This window comes from Apus apus, chromosome 4 (assembly GCF_020740795.1).
Source record: "Apus apus isolate bApuApu2 chromosome 4, bApuApu2.pri.cur, whole genome shotgun sequence".
Taxonomy (NCBI): Eukaryota; Metazoa; Chordata; class Aves; order Apodiformes; family Apodidae; genus Apus; species Apus apus.
In genome coordinates this window covers 17,976,192-17,997,107 of record NC_067285.1, presented here as the reverse complement: position 1 = coordinate 17,997,107, position 20,916 = coordinate 17,976,192, and the positions used below count along the sequence as shown (strand labels likewise).

The following is a 20,916-nucleotide window of genomic DNA, read 5'->3' as shown; positions in this document are numbered from 1 at the left end:
AAAGGGGTCCCGGTGCCGTGCGCTGCCTCTGCAGCGGCCGGGAGGCGGCTGGAACTGAGGCCGGTCCGAGCTCTACCAGCTCTCCTGCCCTGGGAATGCTCCCGGTGCCCGTCCCCGCCCCGGGTGTCAGGTGCTGCGCTGCCGGGAGGCCTGTCAGAAATCGCCCTCCTCCAGACAGGGCGGAACTCGAGGCGTTAGCAGCTTCCAGAGGGGCGCCTCGGGCCGAGGAGGAGAGAGGGAGCAGCACTCGGAGCGTGGGTGCAGCGTGGTGTCACCTGCAACTTCTGGGTGCTCGGACAGCTGCTGCTGTCACTGCGGCTGCAAAAACAGGAGATGACAGGACGGTGGGGAATGGAGTTCAGAAGATTATCGGGCTTTGGAGAAAAAAATCAAACTTGTAACAGCACTTAATTTTTAATTAATTTACATATACACGTAAAAGGTTGTTGTTGGAATAGAAAGTGAACGTAAAAAAAAAAAAAAAAAAAAGTGTTCGCTGGGCATCAGTAACTTTCTTACAAGCTATTTCTGCCCATGTACCTTATTCTGACCTTCGTCGTGTCTCTGAAATGCACTGAAGAGCGAAATTCTGTTCTCATACGGATAAACTGTCCTGTTCCAGAAGGGTGGCAAAAAAGTGTCTTCTGAGGGAGTTCCTTTTGGTTTGGAAATGTTTATATGTAATTTATGCATGGTTCTGAATGCTTCTGAGAAGTCATGAGTAGAAAAGTACACAGCTTCTCCTTAGAGTGGAAAGTGGTGAGATTATGAGGTCTCAGATGGACTGTAGTTTCCAGGGTGCTCATTCCTCAGGTGAAGACCAGCTTTGAGAAGGTTCTGTCTTCCCAGAAGTGGGTTTTCTCATCGTTGAAGGCTAGTCAAGTGGCTGACTGATTATAGCTGTAGTTAGTGTATATTTAATAAATTGCATTAGACCATTATGTTCTAGAAAATGGCATACAGACCCATAATTTCATGAAATATTCCTAGGAGAATGGAGTCCAGGTTTGTTATTGTGATTGTTGCTGAGGCTATATATTGTGTTATTCTGTAACAGCTGGGTTTTCTGACTTGCTAAATGTATTTCTTCCAAGTATATTGCATGTCTAAGTGCTAAAGATATGAATAACTAAACCAAAGGCCAGAGTTGACAAATCCAAAGTTTTATAGATCGCAGGAGAGTGCAGGAAACATTATACTCACAAACATACATACATACATACATACATATATATATATATATATATATACACACCTACATAATACAATTATGTAGGTATAACTCTTACGGTTATGTTTTTTAATAGTTTTTTAAATAGCTGCAAGTGCAGACAGGATATTTTGTAGCATTATGTTTAAAAATAGGCTTCGGTGTCTTGAACAGTCCTTCAGTCACGTGTATTAATGATATTGCTATGGGAATACTGTGAAGGAATTTCTCATGTAGATTTCTTTATATGCATAAAACACGCTCAAGGTCAGGCCTTATGGCATTTCCTGGAACTTAATCACTAAGCTGAGGAAGAGTATAGCACAAGATGAGGGGTGTTGTGAAATATTCAGCTGCTGAAAGAGTGACAAGGTGACTTACACATGAAGACACTGAGTTAAACGCTGTATAAAAATAAATATTTGTTGTGTGTTTGCCTCATTTGTATCCTTAGTGGTTTTGTTTTGTTATTGTTGTTGTTCTTCTGTTCTTATCTGACTCCTGAGATTTTATTTCTTTATCAAAGGTTACATTTCCAGTTTGTGTTCTGAAACTTAGTTTTTTGCCTCATAATGGAAGTCTTTGTCTGTATCATTTTATTCAATATTTAACATTTAGATTGTCATGACAGAAAATGCATTTTCTGGTCATACTTTCCATTATAAATAGAAGTATCTGTCCATGAAAGCAAATTATCTTGTCTGTGCAGTTCCTGAATGATCCCTGTGTAGTTGCTCGGTACTGTTGTTTCATAGGCATCTCTCATAAGAATCCAGCATTTTCAATCTCACATAGATAATGACACCTCATGGTAATTACCTCATGGTAATGCTGGGAGTCGGACATCTGCTCAGACACAACTTGTTGCCTACCACTTCCTGCTGGCAGCTCTAGATAACTCACATTTCAGCGCACAACGTTAGGGAAGCCGTGGGCTCACTGCACTATCAAAGTACAATCTATCATCTTTTTTTAGCATCTCAGAACCACTGTCAAAAGACTTTCAGAGATTTCTAGCTCTCTCCATTGACACAGAAAGGATCTTGGATAGGCCACAAAGATCATTAGACTCATCCTGAGGGTGAAGCAAATAATTTGGAAATGGACTTGGAGGTAGTCTGTGCACAGCTTCACCAGGGGCCTGTTGGTCTGCAAGCATATAAAATGTTAGCCACAAATCATTGTGCTCAGCTTTGACATTCTGGATGTCCAACTGACTTTCAAACAACCCTGAGAACTGTGTTACAATCAGTGAGATTATAAAACATGAGCTTACCATTGCCAACTTAATAAACTTACAAAGAGAAACTACATTTTATAACTATCCAAGTAGAAAAAAATATCTAAACCATACTAAGGTCTTCTTGTAGAACCAGAATTCCTGGTTTTTCCCCATCTGCTCATACCATGAGACATCCTGAATCATCTAGGGTAGAGAAGGTCACTTCACTGTGAAATCAACTAATTGTATTACCTTAATATAGGCATAGTGCTGCAGAAACATGCCAGATTAACTAGTAGTTTTTTGGGTTTTGTACTAGCTGACCATGCTCCACCCTGTAGGTAATACCACTATCAGCTTTTTACCTGCAATTTGCTTGCTTAGTGTATAAAATAGTCAGAATTCATTGAACTAATGCTACAAATTATTTTTCCTAGTTTTGAGGCCACAAAACAAGCATCATTCTTTATAGACAATTTAGTAGACTTCAGATGAACGATGATGTTTTTGTGTCAGAAATATAAATGGAATTTAATTCTTTTTCTCACCTGCATTATGAACCATATTAAGTAAGACAGAATAAATTTTCACCAGATAGAAACAGAAATTGACTGTTGTAACCAGTTACCCAATTAACAAATGTCCATATTAGAGGTTATGTAGTCTAAAAGTGTTCTAAAATTAAGTACTAAATATTGCCAGAAAAATCATTACTTTTTATAGGAAGAACAGAAACTTCTATCCTAGTGGGATTGTGCCTCTGAGAGAAAAAGGGCTAGAGGCAGAAAAATCTGTGAAACTTGAGGATTTGCAAGGAGTCAAGCTTGCTTTATTTCTTGGAAGTCTATGAAGTGTTGCAGACCTCTGCTGATCCTAGCCTCATTTGTTTCCCTTGGCAACACAGCTTCTTGTCTTCATGGGTGAAGTCAGTTTTATCATGATGTTACATATTGCAGGTATCTCTCTTTTTGGTGTTCCAGCTGAATCATCAAAGAACAAATTATATAACAGCTATTTCTTTTATTTCTGTCCTCTTGTGTCTTACTGTGCCCTAGTACCCAAATCTGATGAGGGATTGCTGTGGATTTCCTAATGGAAGGAAATGTCCCTGTTTCTCTGCACCATGGATGGCTAAAACTTCCTTTTAGTGGGTCACTGGAAAGATGCTGTTCTGTGTTGCATAAGGATATTTCAGTGACTGCCTAAAAAGGATATTGCTTGCAATCCAAGACTTTCTAATATAATTTATTCATTATGTTAAAAATCCTTTTTTTGCTGATACTGAATGCTGTTACCAAACAAAGGAGATGGAGGAATTGTGGTTTTGTTTGACACAAGAAACCACAAGAGAAAGAACTATAATCAGTTCACAGATGCATGTTTCAATGTTCAATATTTCCAGTCTGTTTTTCAGGACAGTCTCTTAGAAGTGTCTGGTATCTGATAGAGCATATAAATAAATCTGGTAGTGAGCCATCGCCTATGTGTACAGCACATATGCATAGGGTTATTTGTAATAACATGAACATTCTAGATCTTGACTTCAAAATAGTCTGCGTAAAAATGAATGAGAAGATGGGTGAAGGTCAGAGGTATCCTTCATGCTCTGAAGCAATGGGAAAAGTCTACAGGTCCTACATTCATATTTTTCATAGGGAGTGAGTCAGTTTCTTGCATTGTGTCATGTTGGATGTTATCTGCATTATAGTGGTTTATCAGAATCTTAGCAAGCCAGTAGCAAATTAACTTTATTGATGTAGCTTCTTAATGCAGTAATGTTTGTATCTGTATCAGCAAAAGGAAAGCTGCCCCTAGATGATAGCTAGCCAGTGATATTTAAGTAGTAGATATTTAACTAACTGCAGCCATCTGAATATTTGCAGAACAATTTTAAAAATCTTCAAATAATTGTTTTTGGTTTTGTTTTTGTTTTTGTTTTTAACTGTGGGAAAACAGACCCTTCTGCCACTCAAATTTTATGTAGATTAAAATAAAGCTCAATTTTGTGGTGTAAAATACAGCACTGAGTGATTTGGCAGACCTTCTCATGGAGGATCTACTCTGAATGTAATTTCTTCTTTTCAGTACCCAAAGAGGTGGTGATGCTAGTACCTGCAAGGCACTGATGCAGTCTGCAGGGTGAACTCCAGGCAGGGTGCAGGAAGGTGAGTGGGAATGGTCCTTCACAGCAGGTGAAAAAGATTATATAACCTTGATCCACTTCTAGAAGAGATTGTAGAGCTCAGCAGCTGCCTCTGGGAGCTAGTGAAGCCTGGGAGGTCTTGGCAGTGCTATTTAAATGGTCTCATGGAGGTAAGGGTCAGAGTTGAATTATGAACCATTGCTGACACGGGCTTTTCAAAAGACAAGTTTGGGAGCTCTGACTGGAAGGAGGAACTTCTCTGTTGAAAGGTGTGGGTTTTCTAGCAAGTGGCTCGCTGTGGTCCTTCTTTTCATTGAAAGGCCGTTCAGTTGATTTTGGTTGGGTAGTTTTTTCCTCTGCACCAGAGAGTGAGAATCTTGCCATGATATTCAGTGCTTTGTTGTGTGTTGTTTGTTGTTGTTGTTTTGTTTTGTTTTGTTTTTCCTGAAGATGCTACTTTCTACACTAGCTGAATCACTTGCTGTAATGGTGAACAGTTGTTTCCAAAAACATGTTGACAGATGAACATGTTGTTTCCTTTTGGAATGAAACAATAGAAGACAGTTCACTATTTAGGCTTTTTCTTAACATATTTTATATAAAATCGAAGTGTGTGCATAAGTGATTATATGCTGTACCCATACATGGCCTAGCATTTAAAAAAGAGTTGAATGAGATGGTGTCTGTATTTCTAAATTTTCTTCACCAAATTAATTTGAACATCCACTTAAAAGTGCAGACAGTGTACAGAAATGGGTGTCTGCATCATGGGTGACTTATTGGCATGAAACAGTTCTGTCTTCATCTGGCAATCATTGGATGTGCTCTATTTTAAGTTTGTTGAGACAATTTAGGTCCATTATAGGTAATTAAAAGGTGCTTTTTACAGTTGATAATTTGGCTATTTTAGTGAGGGCAGATCCATTTTTAGTTTGAGATAAGTCTTTATTCTGGGATTCCATAATCATCACACTTCCTAGTGTGTTAAAACAGAGTATTACTGTTTAAAATTCTCATGACTATTTTAAATTAAGGTTTTTCTTACCATTGGATGAATGCAGAACAGTGTGATCAAGAGTCATTTGTAAAAGGTAGAACTATGCTACATTTTAGCTCCTATATTAGCAAATATTTCTAGATACGATGTAAGGATCCTGATTCCAATGTGTAGAAGTTAATTATCTTGATGGGAAGCACATCAACATATTTTTTTCTGGGGCTTTACATTGCACCAAATAGTGGCTTTACATTCCACACAAATATCAAGCAAAAGAATGAGTATTTCTGACGTAACACACTATGTAAAATATGCTAAAAATAAATCATTGCTAATGCCCTAAGTCCCTGTTATTTTTAACAGATCCTAGGCTTTGAATGAAGAAAAAAAGAAAAAAAAAAAAAGAAGTGCTTTGGAAGATTTTACCACTTATGTCTTTAATGTAGCCTTTTAGTAAGAGAAAGTAAGACAAGTGGTCAATAGTAAGACAAGTAGCCAATATTGACAAAAGTTGCTGAGGGCAGGAAGGCAGTGTGTTGCTACTGTTTCCAGTGGAATTTATGAATATGTTACAAAGGGGAAATTAATGTTTCGAGGTAGCTAGTTACAATGTTTCAAAGCAACGAGACACAATGTTTTAACATACTAGATACAGTCTTGCTATGTAACTAGATACAATGTTTAATGTAATTGGACACAAGGTTTCTTTACAGATAGACAAAATGTTTTGCTGTAACTAGATACAATGCTTCAATGCAACAGAGACACAAAGTTTCAAAGTAACCAAATACAATGGTTGGGAGTAACTAATAACAGTGTTTCATAGTAACTAATAACAATGTTTCAAACTAACTAATGTCATAAAGTGGAAACTAATTATTAATCTAATACTTTTCGAAAATTCAATTTTGGTCCATCCATCCTGAGAATTGTTCCAAATATGCCAGCATGCAGCAAACTGCGAGGGCATTGGAGAATTTCTGATGGATTATTATATTATACCTCTCCGAAAACCATGAGACTTTGCATATGCATTCTCCAGATCTTCTCATACCACCTCTGCCTTATTAGCTTGCTCCTGGGGTACTTGATATGTCTTGAATATACTTAATAAAATGTGGTGTACTATTATTTGTGTATAATTTCATTTAAAATCACTGTCTCTGCTTTTCAGTCTCTTGGTACTTGGTACCATCCTTTTTATCCTGAGCTGTAAGAATGGCTTTCAATGCCATTTATAATGCTGATTTTCTTACTTTGCTCTATTTCCTGTGGCTGGGTGCCTTTCATTTAATAAAGCTTTACAAAGGATTGATGCATAGCATAATCAGCTAGATCAGAAAAGAAAACCAGTGGTTTTTGCCAAGGAAGTGGGATTTGGTGGGCAGATCCATTACCAATGAAACCAAGATAAGTTCCTTACTGGTTGGATAGATGTTAAATTCTCGTCTTCTGATAATGACTCTTGGAAAATTCAACACTAGAAAAAAGACTTGATTTGCAAGCTAGCTGTCCAGATGTTTCTTTTTAAATAAACACTTCCACAGTCCATCCAAGTTACTTGGAGTGCCTGAAATGGTAAAGCAGAAATGTGCATGCTTCCTCTTGGAATTTAGAGCACTTTACACTTTAATAGAATAAGACTTCTCCAAGCTAGCATTGCTCCTTATCCCCTGTGGTTGGGATTGGAGTATATACTAGTATGACTGTACTAACACACTTGTTTTGTATATTTGAAAATATTTGGTTTCAGTTACACAGAGATGTTTGATATTTGCATTTCTCTTTGCTTCTGTAACATGAAATGTAAGAGTATTTCCAGAAGACAGTAAATCACTCATCAGGACTGGACCATTCTTGTAGACACTGCACATGCTCTTTGGATGCATTTCCAAAGCCAGTTGCTATCAGTCTAGGACAGCACTGCCTTGGAAAGGGACAAGTCTGTCTGTTTTGCTGGCTTCACGTTTCTGCCTCCTCCCTTGCATTATGAGTTTGAGAAGGAAGTAATTAATTTTAAAAAGTCCACTTGATTTTAGTTTGGATCAGGTGCAACTTGTCTTGAAGTCACTGGTGTCAACAAAGTGGAGGTACAAAGAAGTATGGTGGGGGTGAGGAGAGCCCCTTGGCAGTTTCACAGCCTTCGACCAGCTGCAACTGATTGTGAAGCTGTGCCATGAGGAACATTACACAGAGACATTCCAGGGTGCTGACAGACATGCCTGTGGTGGTGTTTTTAGTAAAGCTTCACTTTCTGCATTATAAGAACTTATAATTCTGGCCAGTGTGTCCACGTGTTAAGGATAATCTGTTGGAGTGCAGTCATAAGACAGCCCATGTTCTTTTTAGGATTTTTTTTTTTAGTTACCCTGCCACCTGTAAGAGCTAATAAATGTGAGTCTTAGTTAACATTTTAGTAATCTTAGCATTTCTTCTTTATTTACAGTGTCTGGTTTTTAATATGTTCCTGAAACCAAATTTTAAAAAGTCAGTTTCCTCTTTTCTTTGCTTCTGCTCTCTGCAGAGCTTCTTCATCCTTTCAAAGCTCTGACACAATTTTGAGGAAGTGTGAGTTTATGCTTTTACCAGATGTCTCATCTTTAAAACACCTTATTTTTAATGCTTCTAAGTGCTCTACTGGAGTAACTTGTATTTATAACTTTATTCTTAGAAGCAACCAAGATGAGAAATGTTTGTAATTAAAGTGTTCCATGACATCTCCCTGTTCTGGTTCCAGAGGGATTCTGGCTAGAAGATACTGTGGGCTTCTTTAAAAAAAGACATTTTTGGGAATACTGGCCCTCCAAAAACACAAAGCAAATCATCAATCAGTGGCTTTTGTGTTTCCTACTTGCCACACTAATGTTTTTCCACTTACCAACCAGCTAGGCTGACAGGCCTTCAAGCTGTGGAAATAGCTGAAAGAAGCATATGACTCATACCCCATGTCCTCCATGGAGTAGTATCTCAAGGGCATTCTGTTAAATGTTCATTTCTTCAGTTGATTTTGGGGAAAGTCCATACGGGAGAAAGTATTGAATATCAGTTTTCTTGCTCACAAGCTGGTAACTGAAATAAGGAATTTAATAGAAATACATTTCTGCACCCTTTATTTGAAAAATATTTTGAGGGATAAATTGAATGAGTACGATATTTTGCAGTTTGTCATACTTTGATGCATACTTCAGACCAAAACCAGTCTTTTGCTCAGTTATTGTAGATTTACCAATTGCTTCTAGGGAAATGAAAGGAAAAAAAAAAAAAAAAAAAAAGAAAAGAAAAAAAAAAAGCACAAATAATGTACGAGTGGGTAAATAGTTTTAAAATACATGCTTTTTAGGGGGCTTTTAAAATTTATTTTTATTTATTTATGTTTTTAATATTTGTGAGTACACAGAGCACAGGAATACAGAGTATTTTAGTGAAGATTTTATTTCTGCTTACAGTCTGAGCTGTAGGGACAGAAGTCTAACAAGAGCTCTTCACTGGTCAAGTTTTTAGCCCTCTCCTTTCACAGTCTACCACATTTACAGTGGTCCAGCTGAAGAAGGGGGTCAGGTGGAACTAGCCACAAGGCAGTATGTTTCCTGGTGTACACTAAAGCAAAAAAAAAAAATGTCCTTATTGTGATTCCACAGGAACTTTCTATAGTTTGTGAATATGCAATGAACAGGCTTTCCCACCAAGTGGATTATTTGCACTAGGGTTTCAGTTATATAAAATTAAATTGTTTAGAGAACTGTTTCCATTAGCACTGCAACCTCAACTAATGTTTGTATCTTGGGTGTATAAATCATGCTCCCTCTTTTTGTCACTAATTGTGCAAGCATTTTAAAATTTAAAAAAAGAGCAAGTCTTGAAACAAAATTCACAGACCTGTGACATATCTGATGATGAAAATAAAAATCTCAAAATCTGTAGAAGTGTGTAAAGTCAAACAAGACCATATTCATTGAGACTGGGAGGTCATATGTAAAAGCAGAATTAATAAGGTGGAAGGAGTATACCAGTAAGAGCTTTTACAAGTAAAACAGGAATATTCTGATTTTTTTAATACTTAAATTAATTTAATGTCCACTGTAATACTTGCACTAATAGTTAAAATTAAAGACTGTTCTGATAGATACTGTTAGTTTTTTAGAAAAAAAATAAAATTAGGAAGACCTAAATACAGAAATCAATACTTGAGAAATGCAGCCAGCTAAAAACACATTAGGGCTGTTTATCTCCAACCCAGAGTCCTCTGGCCTCTAGATGCTGAGAAAACATCTTTGATGAATCCACTCTTTATGCTTTTACAAAAGCATAAAACATATTTATTGCAATGTATACAATGCCTTCAACACTCAGGGTAATATCTGTTCAGATCAAGTGCACAGAAGTGAAACACCAAAATAGGAGTTTCGTTTTCATATTTCTAGTGTAATTTAAATAACTCATTTCCCTTTCAGGGGTTTGTTAGTTGGTTTTGATATTTTTTTTAGTTGCTTGTTGGGTTTTTTTTTGCTGATGACCACGTCTAAATATTTGTCCTTACTTGTTCAGAGCTGTGCAAGGAGCAATTACTCTCAGTTGACTTGTCAGAGTTCATTGTATTTTGAGTGCTGTTGAAGCCAGCAAGCTGTGCAGATGGAACACGTGGTGCCTGAGATATTTTCTCTGCTTTATATTACTGATGTGAGTTTGTGTGCTAAGTTGTATTTTTAATTACAGGCTTAGCAGGAAAAAAAGTGCCATGTTCACATTGCTTATAAATATGTTTGTCAAACCATATGCTTAAGGAAACACAGGTTCTGTGATTAGTCTTTGAACCTTTGTGATTTTCACCTAATACTTGAAACTTGGGTTTTTTTGAAGTTGTTAATTATTTTTTTTTTCTATTGTGTTCTTATCCATTGTCATAACATTAGAACAGGTCAGCTAGTCTGAAGTTGTCTTGCAAGCCCACATGCATTTCCATTTTAATTTCTAGATGCCTGGTAAATTTTAGAGTATTATTAAATATGTAAATAGCATGATAGCAAAGTAATGCATGCAGGGATGCAAAACTCCGTGACATTTGAATGTATTTCTAATCTGAATGGCTTGTCATATTTTTTTCAGCACATGACTACAATCAGCATATTTGTGTTGAAGTTTCCCTTGGGCTAAAAAATCCTGAGGCAGCTGGCTGCAAATTTTGAATGTTGTATTGATATTGCCCTTTGCCGTCAGATGGAGACTTTGGAGGAAAAGAATGATCTCCTAGGTTTGCAGACAGACAACAACATGGAGCAACCATTCACTGTCAGCTCATTGGTATGTATTACAAACAACTGCATTAATGGCTGAGCACTCTCTCTTTCAAATAGGAAACAATTCAAGAGAGCTGTTTGGCAATGCTCACTGTCAACTGCAAGGATCTCTTCTTCCCTGCTGCCAGTTCCTCCCACATTCTGACTGATAGTTCTGTTGGAATGTATTTTATTTTTATATATGTGGTTTACAGGATTTTAGCTTGTTCACTTGAACTCTTAAAAAAACGATAACAAAAATATTTTTAATAGAAAGAGTAAAAATTTTCGTTAAAGTAAGAGGAAAAAGCTTGCAGAGACCTATTACTTAGCTATTTATCAGGAAGGTAATAATTATAATAACCAACTATGCTTCTTCAGTAGAGTTAGTTCTAACTTGTTAGGCTTTAAGTACCTCATTTGAAACTGGAAATGAACATCTAAAGTGAACTGTTAACTCCCCAAGGGAACTTACTGTTCATTGTTAGCAGAGCTATACCCAGCAGTCATACCCTATACATCATGTAATAGGAGTCTGACAATACAGGCCCTCCTCCGAATTATTTCAATAACTTAAGGCACAGCCTTATAGAGTTCCTTGTGTGGAGGACTCCAATACACTTTATTTTGCCTATGATACTTTGCTGTCCTCCAGTCCTCAAGCACTTCTTCTGTTGCCCACAACTTACCAAAGATGATGGAGAGTGGCCTAGCAATGGCCTTCTCGTTCCCTCAGCACCCACGGGTGTATCCCATCCGGACCCATCGATTTATGGATGTCCAGATTGCTTAGCTGATCCCTAACCCAATCCTCATCTATCAAAGCAAACTCCTCTTTCATCCTGACTTCTTCTGGGGCTTTTGGGATCTGGGGCTCCTGGGGAGAGTATGCAGCAGTAAAGACAGAGGCAAAGAAGGCATTGAGCACCTCTGCCTTCTTTATATCCTCTGTCACCAGGGCACCCACCTCATTCAGCAGTGGGCCTATATTGCCTCTAGTGTTAGTTCTATCTGCAATGTATTTGAAGAAGCCCTTTTTATTGTCTCTAATAATACATTATTAATAATTATTATATGATATAATTATTATGATATATAATCATTATATAATTTATAATTATAATTATATTATTAATTATTATATGGATTATAATCAACATTTATTTGCAATTGAGAAACAGATTGGAATGTTTCAACTGTGGCTAGCAGTGAGCAAAACAATGCCTATTTTGAGAAAAAAGCTGAAGTTTTCCCTTGAGTTTTTTGAATGAGCTCACTTACTGAAAATGAAACGCAATACCTGGTTCTCAGCTAATCTCTCTTTTCTTTTTCAGAAAAAGCTGGTAGCTATTCCTGATCACACAGATGTCTCTGTGACCCCGGAGGAGAGAGTACGTGCCTTAAGCAAGCTTGGCAGCAATATCACAATCAATGAAGATATTACTCCACGTCGTTACTTTAGATCTGGAGTAGAGATGGAGCGAATGGCATCAGTTTACATGGAGGAAGGAAATCTGGAGAATGCTTTTGTTTTCTATAATAAGTTCATAACGTAAGAAACCATTTGTAGTCATTACAGCTTATAATTCCTAGTAAACTGATACAAAGAGTTGCAGGGCAACTGAAAACAGGGCAATCTCCTTTAGATTGGGAGGAAAATGCTCAGTGTGTTTTTGCAGAACAGCTTTGTTCTTTAGAGATCTTTATTCTAACTACAGGCTTTGTTGTATTTCCATCTCAGCTGTTAATATAGTAGTCCTATCTATCTATTAATCGTCATGCATGAACTAACCTAATACAGAGAGGTTTAAATTTCCTGTACCAGGCTCTAATATGAGAACTGTTTCCTGCAGCTTATTCTGTATCAATAACCATGATGTTTAAATACAGTGCATGGCTTAAAAAGCAATATTTAGATAAGATTTCTGAGCCTGTATTGTTACACCCTACATTTGTCTGCTGGTCTTAAAGATGGTGTTATTGCACTGTACTTCAAAAACATGAACTAAAGTCTTTTTGCCTCTTTTTACTTTTTTTTCCCCAAAAGGACTAACTATAATTTATTGTTTCTTACAGGAGTAATTGCAAAATCCACAGTAAATGTTCATTGTAAGATTATTCCTCCCATCCAAAACAAAACAAATCCCGGTAGCTTTCATTACAACACTCAAAACAGCCAACTGAAAAATACATCAGTGGCAGATTAAAAATTTTTAACTAGTTTATTTTGCTATAGGATTGATTAGTTTGTTTTCTTACTTCTGAAATGTTTTTTTATAGATGTATTTTAAATTTTTTATAATGTGAAACCTTTCTTCCTCCTTGTCTTCCTCATACTCTGAAAACTAGGACAAATCTTTCTTATTACCCTTAAGTTTAAATGTATATGTCTGTATAAGAAGAGAGACTGGAGGTCAACACTGTACAAATTGCTGAAAGAATTATATCAGCTGTGTATTCAAGACATTTTGCAGGTGTATGTTGCCATGATTTAGATGTCTATGTAGCATATTAATACTGCAGTTAGCTCTACAGGTTGATTTAGTAAAAATAAGTGCTTTAATGGTAGTCAGTGCTGCATCTTGGAGTTTCCATTTAATATTCAGCATTTCAGCTAAGGACAGATAACAAGAGTAGAAATAGTATTTATTAACACTGGCTAGGATAAAGGGTGCATCGGAGGGCTCTTTTCAGTGCTGGCTACTGGTTAGTCCTTTTTCTAACCCAACTCGCTACTAAAGAAAATCAAAACACATCCAGATGTAGAAAATAACCTCCCATCATTACCCTACATGTCTCATACAAGTCTATACAAGATCTAAGTGATAGTTTAAACAAATGTGTAGAAGCCTTCTCCAAGTCATCTGGAATTGAGTGTTTAACAGTTATATGAAACTGGTTTGTCTGCCAACATAAAAGCTATTGCGGATATTTCTTTGGCTACTGAGGATAACACAAGCATGTTTAATTTTCTAGGTTGTTTGTAGAAAAACTGCCCAATCACCGAGACTATCACCAATGTGCAGTACCAGAAAAACAAGATATTATTAAGGTAAGATTATGGTTTCCTGACCTTTAAGAAATTTTTTCCCCAGCATCTGTCTATTCTTTTCCAGCTCTCCTTTTCCCTCAGTGTGCACATAGTCCACAGCAGCCACCACAGGTTGAATTTCTGTTATCTTTATACACCAGTCCTTCACGTTTTATTTTTGTTTAATCAGCTGATCATTGCTGGAAATGAAATTATCATTCTGAAAGGTGAACAAGAACGGTCTCTGAAGAAGTTGGTAGATTGTTGGAAAACCAGGTACATCTATTTCTGAAAGTTTATGTATTAGAAAATACACTAATTTAACGGTACTTAGAGTTTTATTCTGGTCCCAACTATGTGAGTGGCTAATGGTCCAAACTGACTATTGCAAACAGAGGGAAAAAGACAAATGTGGCATTACTGGTGTCTGTGCAGTATTTTATTTCCTGATTACCAAATATGCATTGAGTTGTTTTTTACCAGATTTTTTCCTTCACTTGTATACAATATATTTTCATTTTCTTTTTGCTTGCTTCTTTTTTTCCTAAAACAGAAATTTCAAATACAGCCTTATACTGAGATTAAAATGTCTGAAATTTCCCAGTGAGAAACATAAGTATCTCCTTTGCTTTGTGTTGCTGAATTTGCATGTTTTCTCTTCTGTTAAAACTGAGTATTGTCATATTCAAGGCCAAAATGCTTCATGACAGATTTTGTCTGTGGACCACAATCTAGAAAAACATCTCTGTTGAGAAAGGGCATCTAACATGCTCCCTCCTATGGCACTTGGAACCACATGGTGTCTTCTCCCTTGCCTACAGCCTTTAAATTATTTTGTAGTAACCTCTGCATCAGTAGAAAACATTGAGCATTTTTTTGTTTTTCAAAACAAAACCTTTTTTTCTTCCAGAGCTGTCACAGGAAGCTTCACCTGTAGTTGTCCTTCCAAATAAACGTCCCCCCATGCATGCCTGATCCCCCTGCTCCAAGCCTCCCTCCCCATCTCCACCCCCAGCACCTGAAATGGGCACATTTAGTCATATTTCTTTCCAGGGAGTCCCAGAGAAAAATGTTATGTTCCTACCACTGAAAGTTCAACTTAGCCTTTTTTATAAATTGCAGCTACAACAAACATGTTGGTCATCACCTGCTAAACAAACCAGAGATACGGATTGCTAGAAAAACGACTGATCTTCCCTTGAGATAAGAAGTAGTCATGTCACTTGTTTCACTGACATTGATTAGCACAGCTTTATTGAAATTGGTGAACTGTAGAAGTTTTATAATCTAATTACTTAGTGTGTGTTTCTTCCTTTCTTTTCTGGAAGAACAGCAGTATTTTGGGTTTTTTTATTTTTTGAAAAATCTTTTTAAATTCTGTGTCACAACTGAGTTTATTTTCCTGGTAGTTCTTTTAAAAAATGAAAAATAAGTTTATTTGCCTTTCTCTCCCACCCTAAAGAAATTAAAGGAGGTTGCATTCCCACGGACAGATGAATTGAAGAGAGATCTTTTAAAAAAGTATAACTTAGAATATCAAGAATACATGCAAAACAAAGTAAGTAGTATGTTGGTTATTGTTGGTACGAATGTTGTTGGTTGTTTTTTTTTTTTTCATATAAAACTTTTAAATATTAAGCAGTAAAATGTCAGTTGTACAAGAACCCAATCAGGCTGCATAGAATGATGCTTCCAGATAACAAAATGGGTTATGAAAGCTACCAGAAACCCAATGTGCTGGTGGATCTCATGTTGCATTGCCAATCATAAGGGCTTGTATCTGTGTCTTGCCTCTTCAATGTCACTATTTTGAAAAGTCTTTTTTTGTATGACTTTATGATAATGGCTAAATGAGGCAAGAAGGGCTGTCACTACTGAGGTCAGAACACAAAGCACCACAGGTACACACATTGGAAGCATTGTGTTAGGTGTTTCTTACTGTATTCCATTCCATGTCATACTACTTTTGGGGATGTAGTTGCATTTGCCAGCTCACCAAATAGGTTGCAAAAGACTTAACTTTTAATAGCAGGATTTGATTGCTTTATTAAACAATTAGATTGCTCCTTTCCCTTCATCTTGGTAGCTTTCCTTAGCGTTCTGAGAATGTCACTGTTTTGCATATGTTTCAGAACAAATGTAAAACCGAATTTCTGAAGAAACTAGAGCATCAGAAGCTGATAGAGGCAGAGAAGAAACGAATCGCACATATGCGGCAACAGCAGCTTGAATCAGAACAGTTTCAATTTTTTGAGGATCAACTTAAGAAGCAAGAATTAGCTAGAGATCAGAAAATCAAAGAGAGTGTGGTCATGTCTGAACAGATAGATGGAAGTATGCTATCTTGTATTTCTGTGCCAGAAAACAGTTCCTTATCTACTGCCCTGCTGGAGAAAAAGGAGAGGAGAGGCACGTCTGGCTGTGCTGGACATTCACCTCCAATTAACCGGGTCCTGAAGCCAGCAGCTACTCTAAGTGCTGTTCAGAGTAAGTGCAGAGAACTTTTTAATTATTTTATTTTTAATTTTTATCTGATGTACACACATTTCTTTCAGTGTCTTAATTTTAAGAGAGATTAGCTGAACAGTTTCACATTTTCCAGTTGAGTACCAATAGATTGACCTGGAGATTGACTCTCAGTGTCCAAATCTTGTTAGACAAGAACCTGCAGTGGAAACCCCTGGCCTGGAAAAATGGCATCAGCTCACTGTCACCTGAGGGGCAGGCAAGTGAGTGTATTTTATGGGCTGGTAATATCAATTTAGGGTAAAAATTCTTGTGCTCTTGATTTATTCATACTAGAAATCTATGATGTTGTAGGTATAATTCTTCCACTTTTAATAATTTTCTGTAGCTATGTTTTTTCTTTTTTCTTGTTTTACAGAGCTTCACTGTGTAAACTGCAAATGCCTTTTAACCTCTCTCTTTTTTTTTCCTTTTTTTTTTTTTTTAATGTGTGGGGGGTTTTTTTGTTGTTTTTGTTTTGTTTATTTTTGTTTGTGATTTTGTTAGCTCAATTGGCCGAAGCACTCAGAGGCGTCATTTTGCCCAGGGATCTCTGTCACAGATTTCTGCTGCTAGCAGAGGCAAATACAGTAAGAGGAATAGAGACATGTGGAATTCTCTGTGGAAAACTGGTACAGTTTAACCCTCACATTTGTATGGGGAAAGACATATTTCATAGTGCTGTATTTTCCTGTAATGTATCAATTTCAGAGCAAAAGCAGTTTTAAACAATTTTAAAATGTAATTCTTTTCATATTACAACCTAAGTAGTCAGTTCAGCAGTGTAGGCTTGCTTTATTGGGAAACATCTGATCAAAGTACACTGCTGTTATAAAATGGATTGAGTTTTTCAGCATGCTGTACAATACAGGCTTTTTCAAGTACTTTCTCTGGCATTCATCTAAGGTAAGTGAGGTTTAGTTACAGGACAATGAAATATAAAGACTGTTAGAATCTACTGGAGTCATCAAATTCATAATGGCACAACAGAAAAAAAAAGAAAATCTCACCCATTGAGCTATAAAACATCTGATTTTCAGGCTGTTTTTTTCCTTTGACCTCCATAATTTAATATCCTTTAAGAGCAGGGAAAGGTGTCATGGCTGATGCTGTCGTACAAATAATGTTAAAGATTATGTCCAAGTGTATTTAAATTGTATAGAGAGAGAATACCAAAGAGTACTGATGTTCCAGACTGAGTTATAGTGTTCTCCATCTTTTTCAGCATGTGTTATTTTTTAATTTTTTTTAGGGACATCCCCTTCATACTGATCTCTGTGAACATTTTGATCCAACGATCTCATGTTGTTGCTAATCTTTCCCTATATGTTTTCATGATAAAATGCTAAGGTGTATTTCTGTCCGCAGTTAGTCAGTAGAGCTGCACTGGGATCATTAGATCTACACTGCTCAGTTTTAGCTGATGGGCTGACATCTTTCAGATTCCAATTCAGCATTTGTTCATGAGTGCATTTGTTCATGAGTTCATTTGTTCCACTCTGAGCCTGAGTTTGTTTTGCAGACACATAATGAATTTACTATTACCCATGTAATAGTGCCAAAGCAATCTGCAGGACCAGACTACTGTGACATGGAGAATGTGGAAGAATTATTTGGTATTCAGGATCAGTATGATCTCCTCACTTTGGGCTGGATCCATGTACGTATGACTCATAGATTCTGGCTTTTCTATATCGGCTCTACATGCTATGTGAAGGAAACCTTGGAAATAACAAACTAAAACCAATAATGAATAATCCAAATTATTCGGCTGCCTTATTTCTAATTGCATTGATGTAACTAAGCACTAATATTCTCCACATTTGAGTATTTCTTAAGGAAGTTGAGGCATCTTGTTAACACAATGGGCCTGCTTTTGCCATTACAATTTTTTTTTATGTTCATTTGGGGGTATTTTATTACTTTCTAATGCCATTTATTTTTCTACTATATTCAAAATTTGGGGGGAGAGTATTGTGTTGTTTAAAATTTATGTTAATTTCACTCTTAGGGATTTTGAACAATCAGGTAATTTTCCTGTGTCTTGTGCTGCTTCATTCCACCTTTTCCCCATAATCAGAAAATGGCTTATACATCTGATTGTGAATGTACCTCCATAAACCTTGTACTGAAAAGCCACGCTAGCAATTTAGAATCTGGGTTAACAGGAACTTAAGAAACCAGCCTGGAGAAGTACTGACCCTTTCATGTGTAACTCTATGTTTTCTTCTTAAATGTATGTCGACCTTGAATTGTAAGAAGTATTTCATGATGTTGAGTTTTCCCTTTCTTTTTGTAGACACATCCAACACAAACGGCATTCTTATCCAGTGTTGATCTTCATACTCATTGTTCTTATCAGCTAATGTTGCCAGAGGCCATTGCAATTGTTTGTTCACCCAAGCATAATGAGTGAGTTATGATTTTTTTTTTTTAAGTAATATTTAGATATTTTCCCCTGCTCCTTATCTTAAAATTTGAACAAAAGCAAAAAGCACAGCAGCTAGAATGAAAGGCAGGGATATTGTATTGTGAGTCTGTTTTCTTTAAGTTGTTTAAACTTACGTTCCAGTCATACTATGCACACAGTATTGTTTCTGGTTTCTCTCCCAGCCCCACATTTTAAATTTTATCTATTTTTTACACTCCGCTCAACCAAGTAGTAATGACAGGAGCTGTTCTTCTGGAGACCTCATTGTCAGTGCCCTACCACAGACCTATCTTCATTCTGCCTGATAAAGGAAGTGGAGGAGTTAGACACATTTATCTAGGATTACATGAAAATTGTAGTTTGGAGAGTAGAGAGATAAAGATCACAATTTTGATAATAAGGTCCTGGGTTTGTATTGCATAAAATACAAACAGTGAGTATCTGGAAAAACCTGAAACTGTGTAACAATTAATGTGAATATTTATAATGGAAGAGGCTGTAAAGTTTGCAACCTTGGAGGTATTCGGCACCTGACGGGATACTGTCCTAGGCAACCTGCTCAAGGTGACTCTGCTGGAGCAGGGGCATTGGACTAAACAATGTTGCCTTTTAAGTTGACCCTCTAGAATTCAGGAGTGAAACTCACTCCATAACACCTAAGCTGCTGCTTTTGTTCCTGCCTGAATTAGCCTCAGCCCTTAGTAGGCTAACCTGATTCATGGGAATAGCACCAGAACTGTGGGGGTTTTTCTCCCCTTCCCCTCCTCATCTCTTTCTCTACAGGAATACAGCTCCACTTGATTAGAAAGATCTTTAAGAATCAAACCCAGGTTTAGCTCCTGTGTGTCAGAAGTTATTGAGCACCATTCTGTTGTCCTTCTGTTAAACTGAGCAATATTAGTATGTTAAACCTTGAACTTGTATTATGGGAATGATATGTAACATCTATTTCATCTTTTGCTTTTCAGCACTGGCATCTTCAGGCTTACTAATGCTGGCATGCTAGAAGTTTCTGCTTGTAAAAAGAAGGGATTCCATCCACATACAAAGGAGCCTAGGTTATTTAATGTAAGTATATAATCTGAGTTTTATTTTTTTTTTACTATCGAAATTCTTGCCCAGGTTCCTGCTGCAAGCAGAAGTTACATATGCTTCAGGTTAGGTTTATCTATACTCCCTGCATTTTAATAATACATTACTGTTACTTCACTGACTAAGGTAGACATTAGGACTCTCCTTAAGCAGTCAATAGCAGCCATGAGATGAGTGTTACACACTGCTATTCAAATGAGGGCTAACCAGAGGCAGTTACCATCAGTCACCACTTTTACTTACTTTCAGAAGCAAAAGCCACAGTTTCAAGTAGGCATTTTTACTCAGCTCTTCAGTTTTTTAAAAAAGCACTCAGTTCATCTCCCTGATATTGGTGTCCCAATAGAATACCCCAGCTGCCAAAAAGTGCAGGTTGTTTGTTTTGGGGTTTTTTTATGAGCTTCATTGCCCATAATTTACCCCTGGCTTCTCACAAGCCTTTCTCAGTAACTACCCTATCTTTTGATAGTAAGCAATAACCTCTTGAGAAATATGTTTCTGATTGTACTTGTAGTCCTTTTCATATTCAGCAGGCTATATCTGTACAGGTTTACCTCTGAACAGGCACAGCAACAGGTACAATTGAAGTTGGATAGAAAATCATAGCATTAAGCAGGCTCAGAAAATTAAAAGGAAACAGTGGCCCTCATGTTCTTTTAACTGAAACTGATTTCTATGAGTAATTGGTTGATTTCTTCTGCAGCCGTGTAACCATGTGGTCGGGAAAGACACAAAGATAATTGTGCTGGATCTGAGGTGATGCAGATGGATGATAGAGATGTTACTATACAAATGGCCAAGAAAAAAAATGATTCCTCTTTTGCCTACATTTTCACAAATGACTTTTATATTTATACATTTCAGATTGAATGGTTTGATATTTATTGCTCTAGACTGTTTTGAAGTTATTTTGTTGCTCTGTCAAAATGGAGTTCAGTGGCATTATCCCCTAATCTGTAGACAAATCTCATCTATAAAACACAACAATAAAATGAACTTCAAACAACAGTAA

The 20,916-nt window shown here is 36.9% G+C and overlaps 2 protein-coding genes across 5 annotated transcripts in view; one reads left to right on the top strand and one right to left on the bottom strand.

The window, feature by feature from the left end:
• LOC127383636 (ankyrin repeat domain-containing protein 18A-like) overlaps nucleotides 1-693 on the bottom strand; it is a 21,158-nt gene extending 20,465 nt beyond the window's left edge. Inside the window, exon 1 of the mRNA XM_051616852.1 lies at nucleotides 541-693. Coding sequence (XP_051472812.1) covers nucleotides 541-693 — 153 coding nt within the window. The remainder of the gene's footprint in view (nucleotides 1-540) is intronic.
• The window catches only part of STAMBPL1 (STAM binding protein like 1), a 21,187-nt gene extending 271 nt beyond the window's left edge, over nucleotides 1-20,916 (top strand). The window contains exons 2-12 of one of the 4 annotated variants that reach the window (XM_051616810.1): nucleotides 4,518-4,597; nucleotides 10,676-10,870; nucleotides 12,180-12,397; nucleotides 13,822-13,897; nucleotides 15,339-15,434; nucleotides 16,009-16,363; nucleotides 16,889-17,013; nucleotides 17,904-18,041; nucleotides 18,681-18,793; nucleotides 19,781-19,880; nucleotides 20,608-20,916. In XM_051616810.1, the coding sequence (XP_051472770.1) occupies nucleotides 10,787-10,870; nucleotides 12,180-12,397; nucleotides 13,822-13,897; nucleotides 15,339-15,434; nucleotides 16,009-16,363; nucleotides 16,889-17,013; nucleotides 17,904-18,041; nucleotides 18,681-18,793; nucleotides 19,781-19,880; nucleotides 20,608-20,664 (1,362 nt within the window). In that variant the 5' untranslated portion in view covers nucleotides 4,518-4,597; nucleotides 10,676-10,786 and the 3' untranslated portion in view covers nucleotides 20,665-20,916. Of the gene's footprint in view, nucleotides 1-4,517; nucleotides 4,598-10,178; nucleotides 10,250-10,675; nucleotides 10,871-12,179; nucleotides 12,398-13,821; nucleotides 13,898-15,338; nucleotides 15,435-16,008; nucleotides 16,364-16,888; nucleotides 17,014-17,903; nucleotides 18,042-18,680; nucleotides 18,794-19,780; nucleotides 19,881-20,607 lie in introns of those variants that run through there. The other 3 variants (XM_051616811.1, XM_051616812.1, XM_051616809.1) reach the window with 3 other exon arrangements.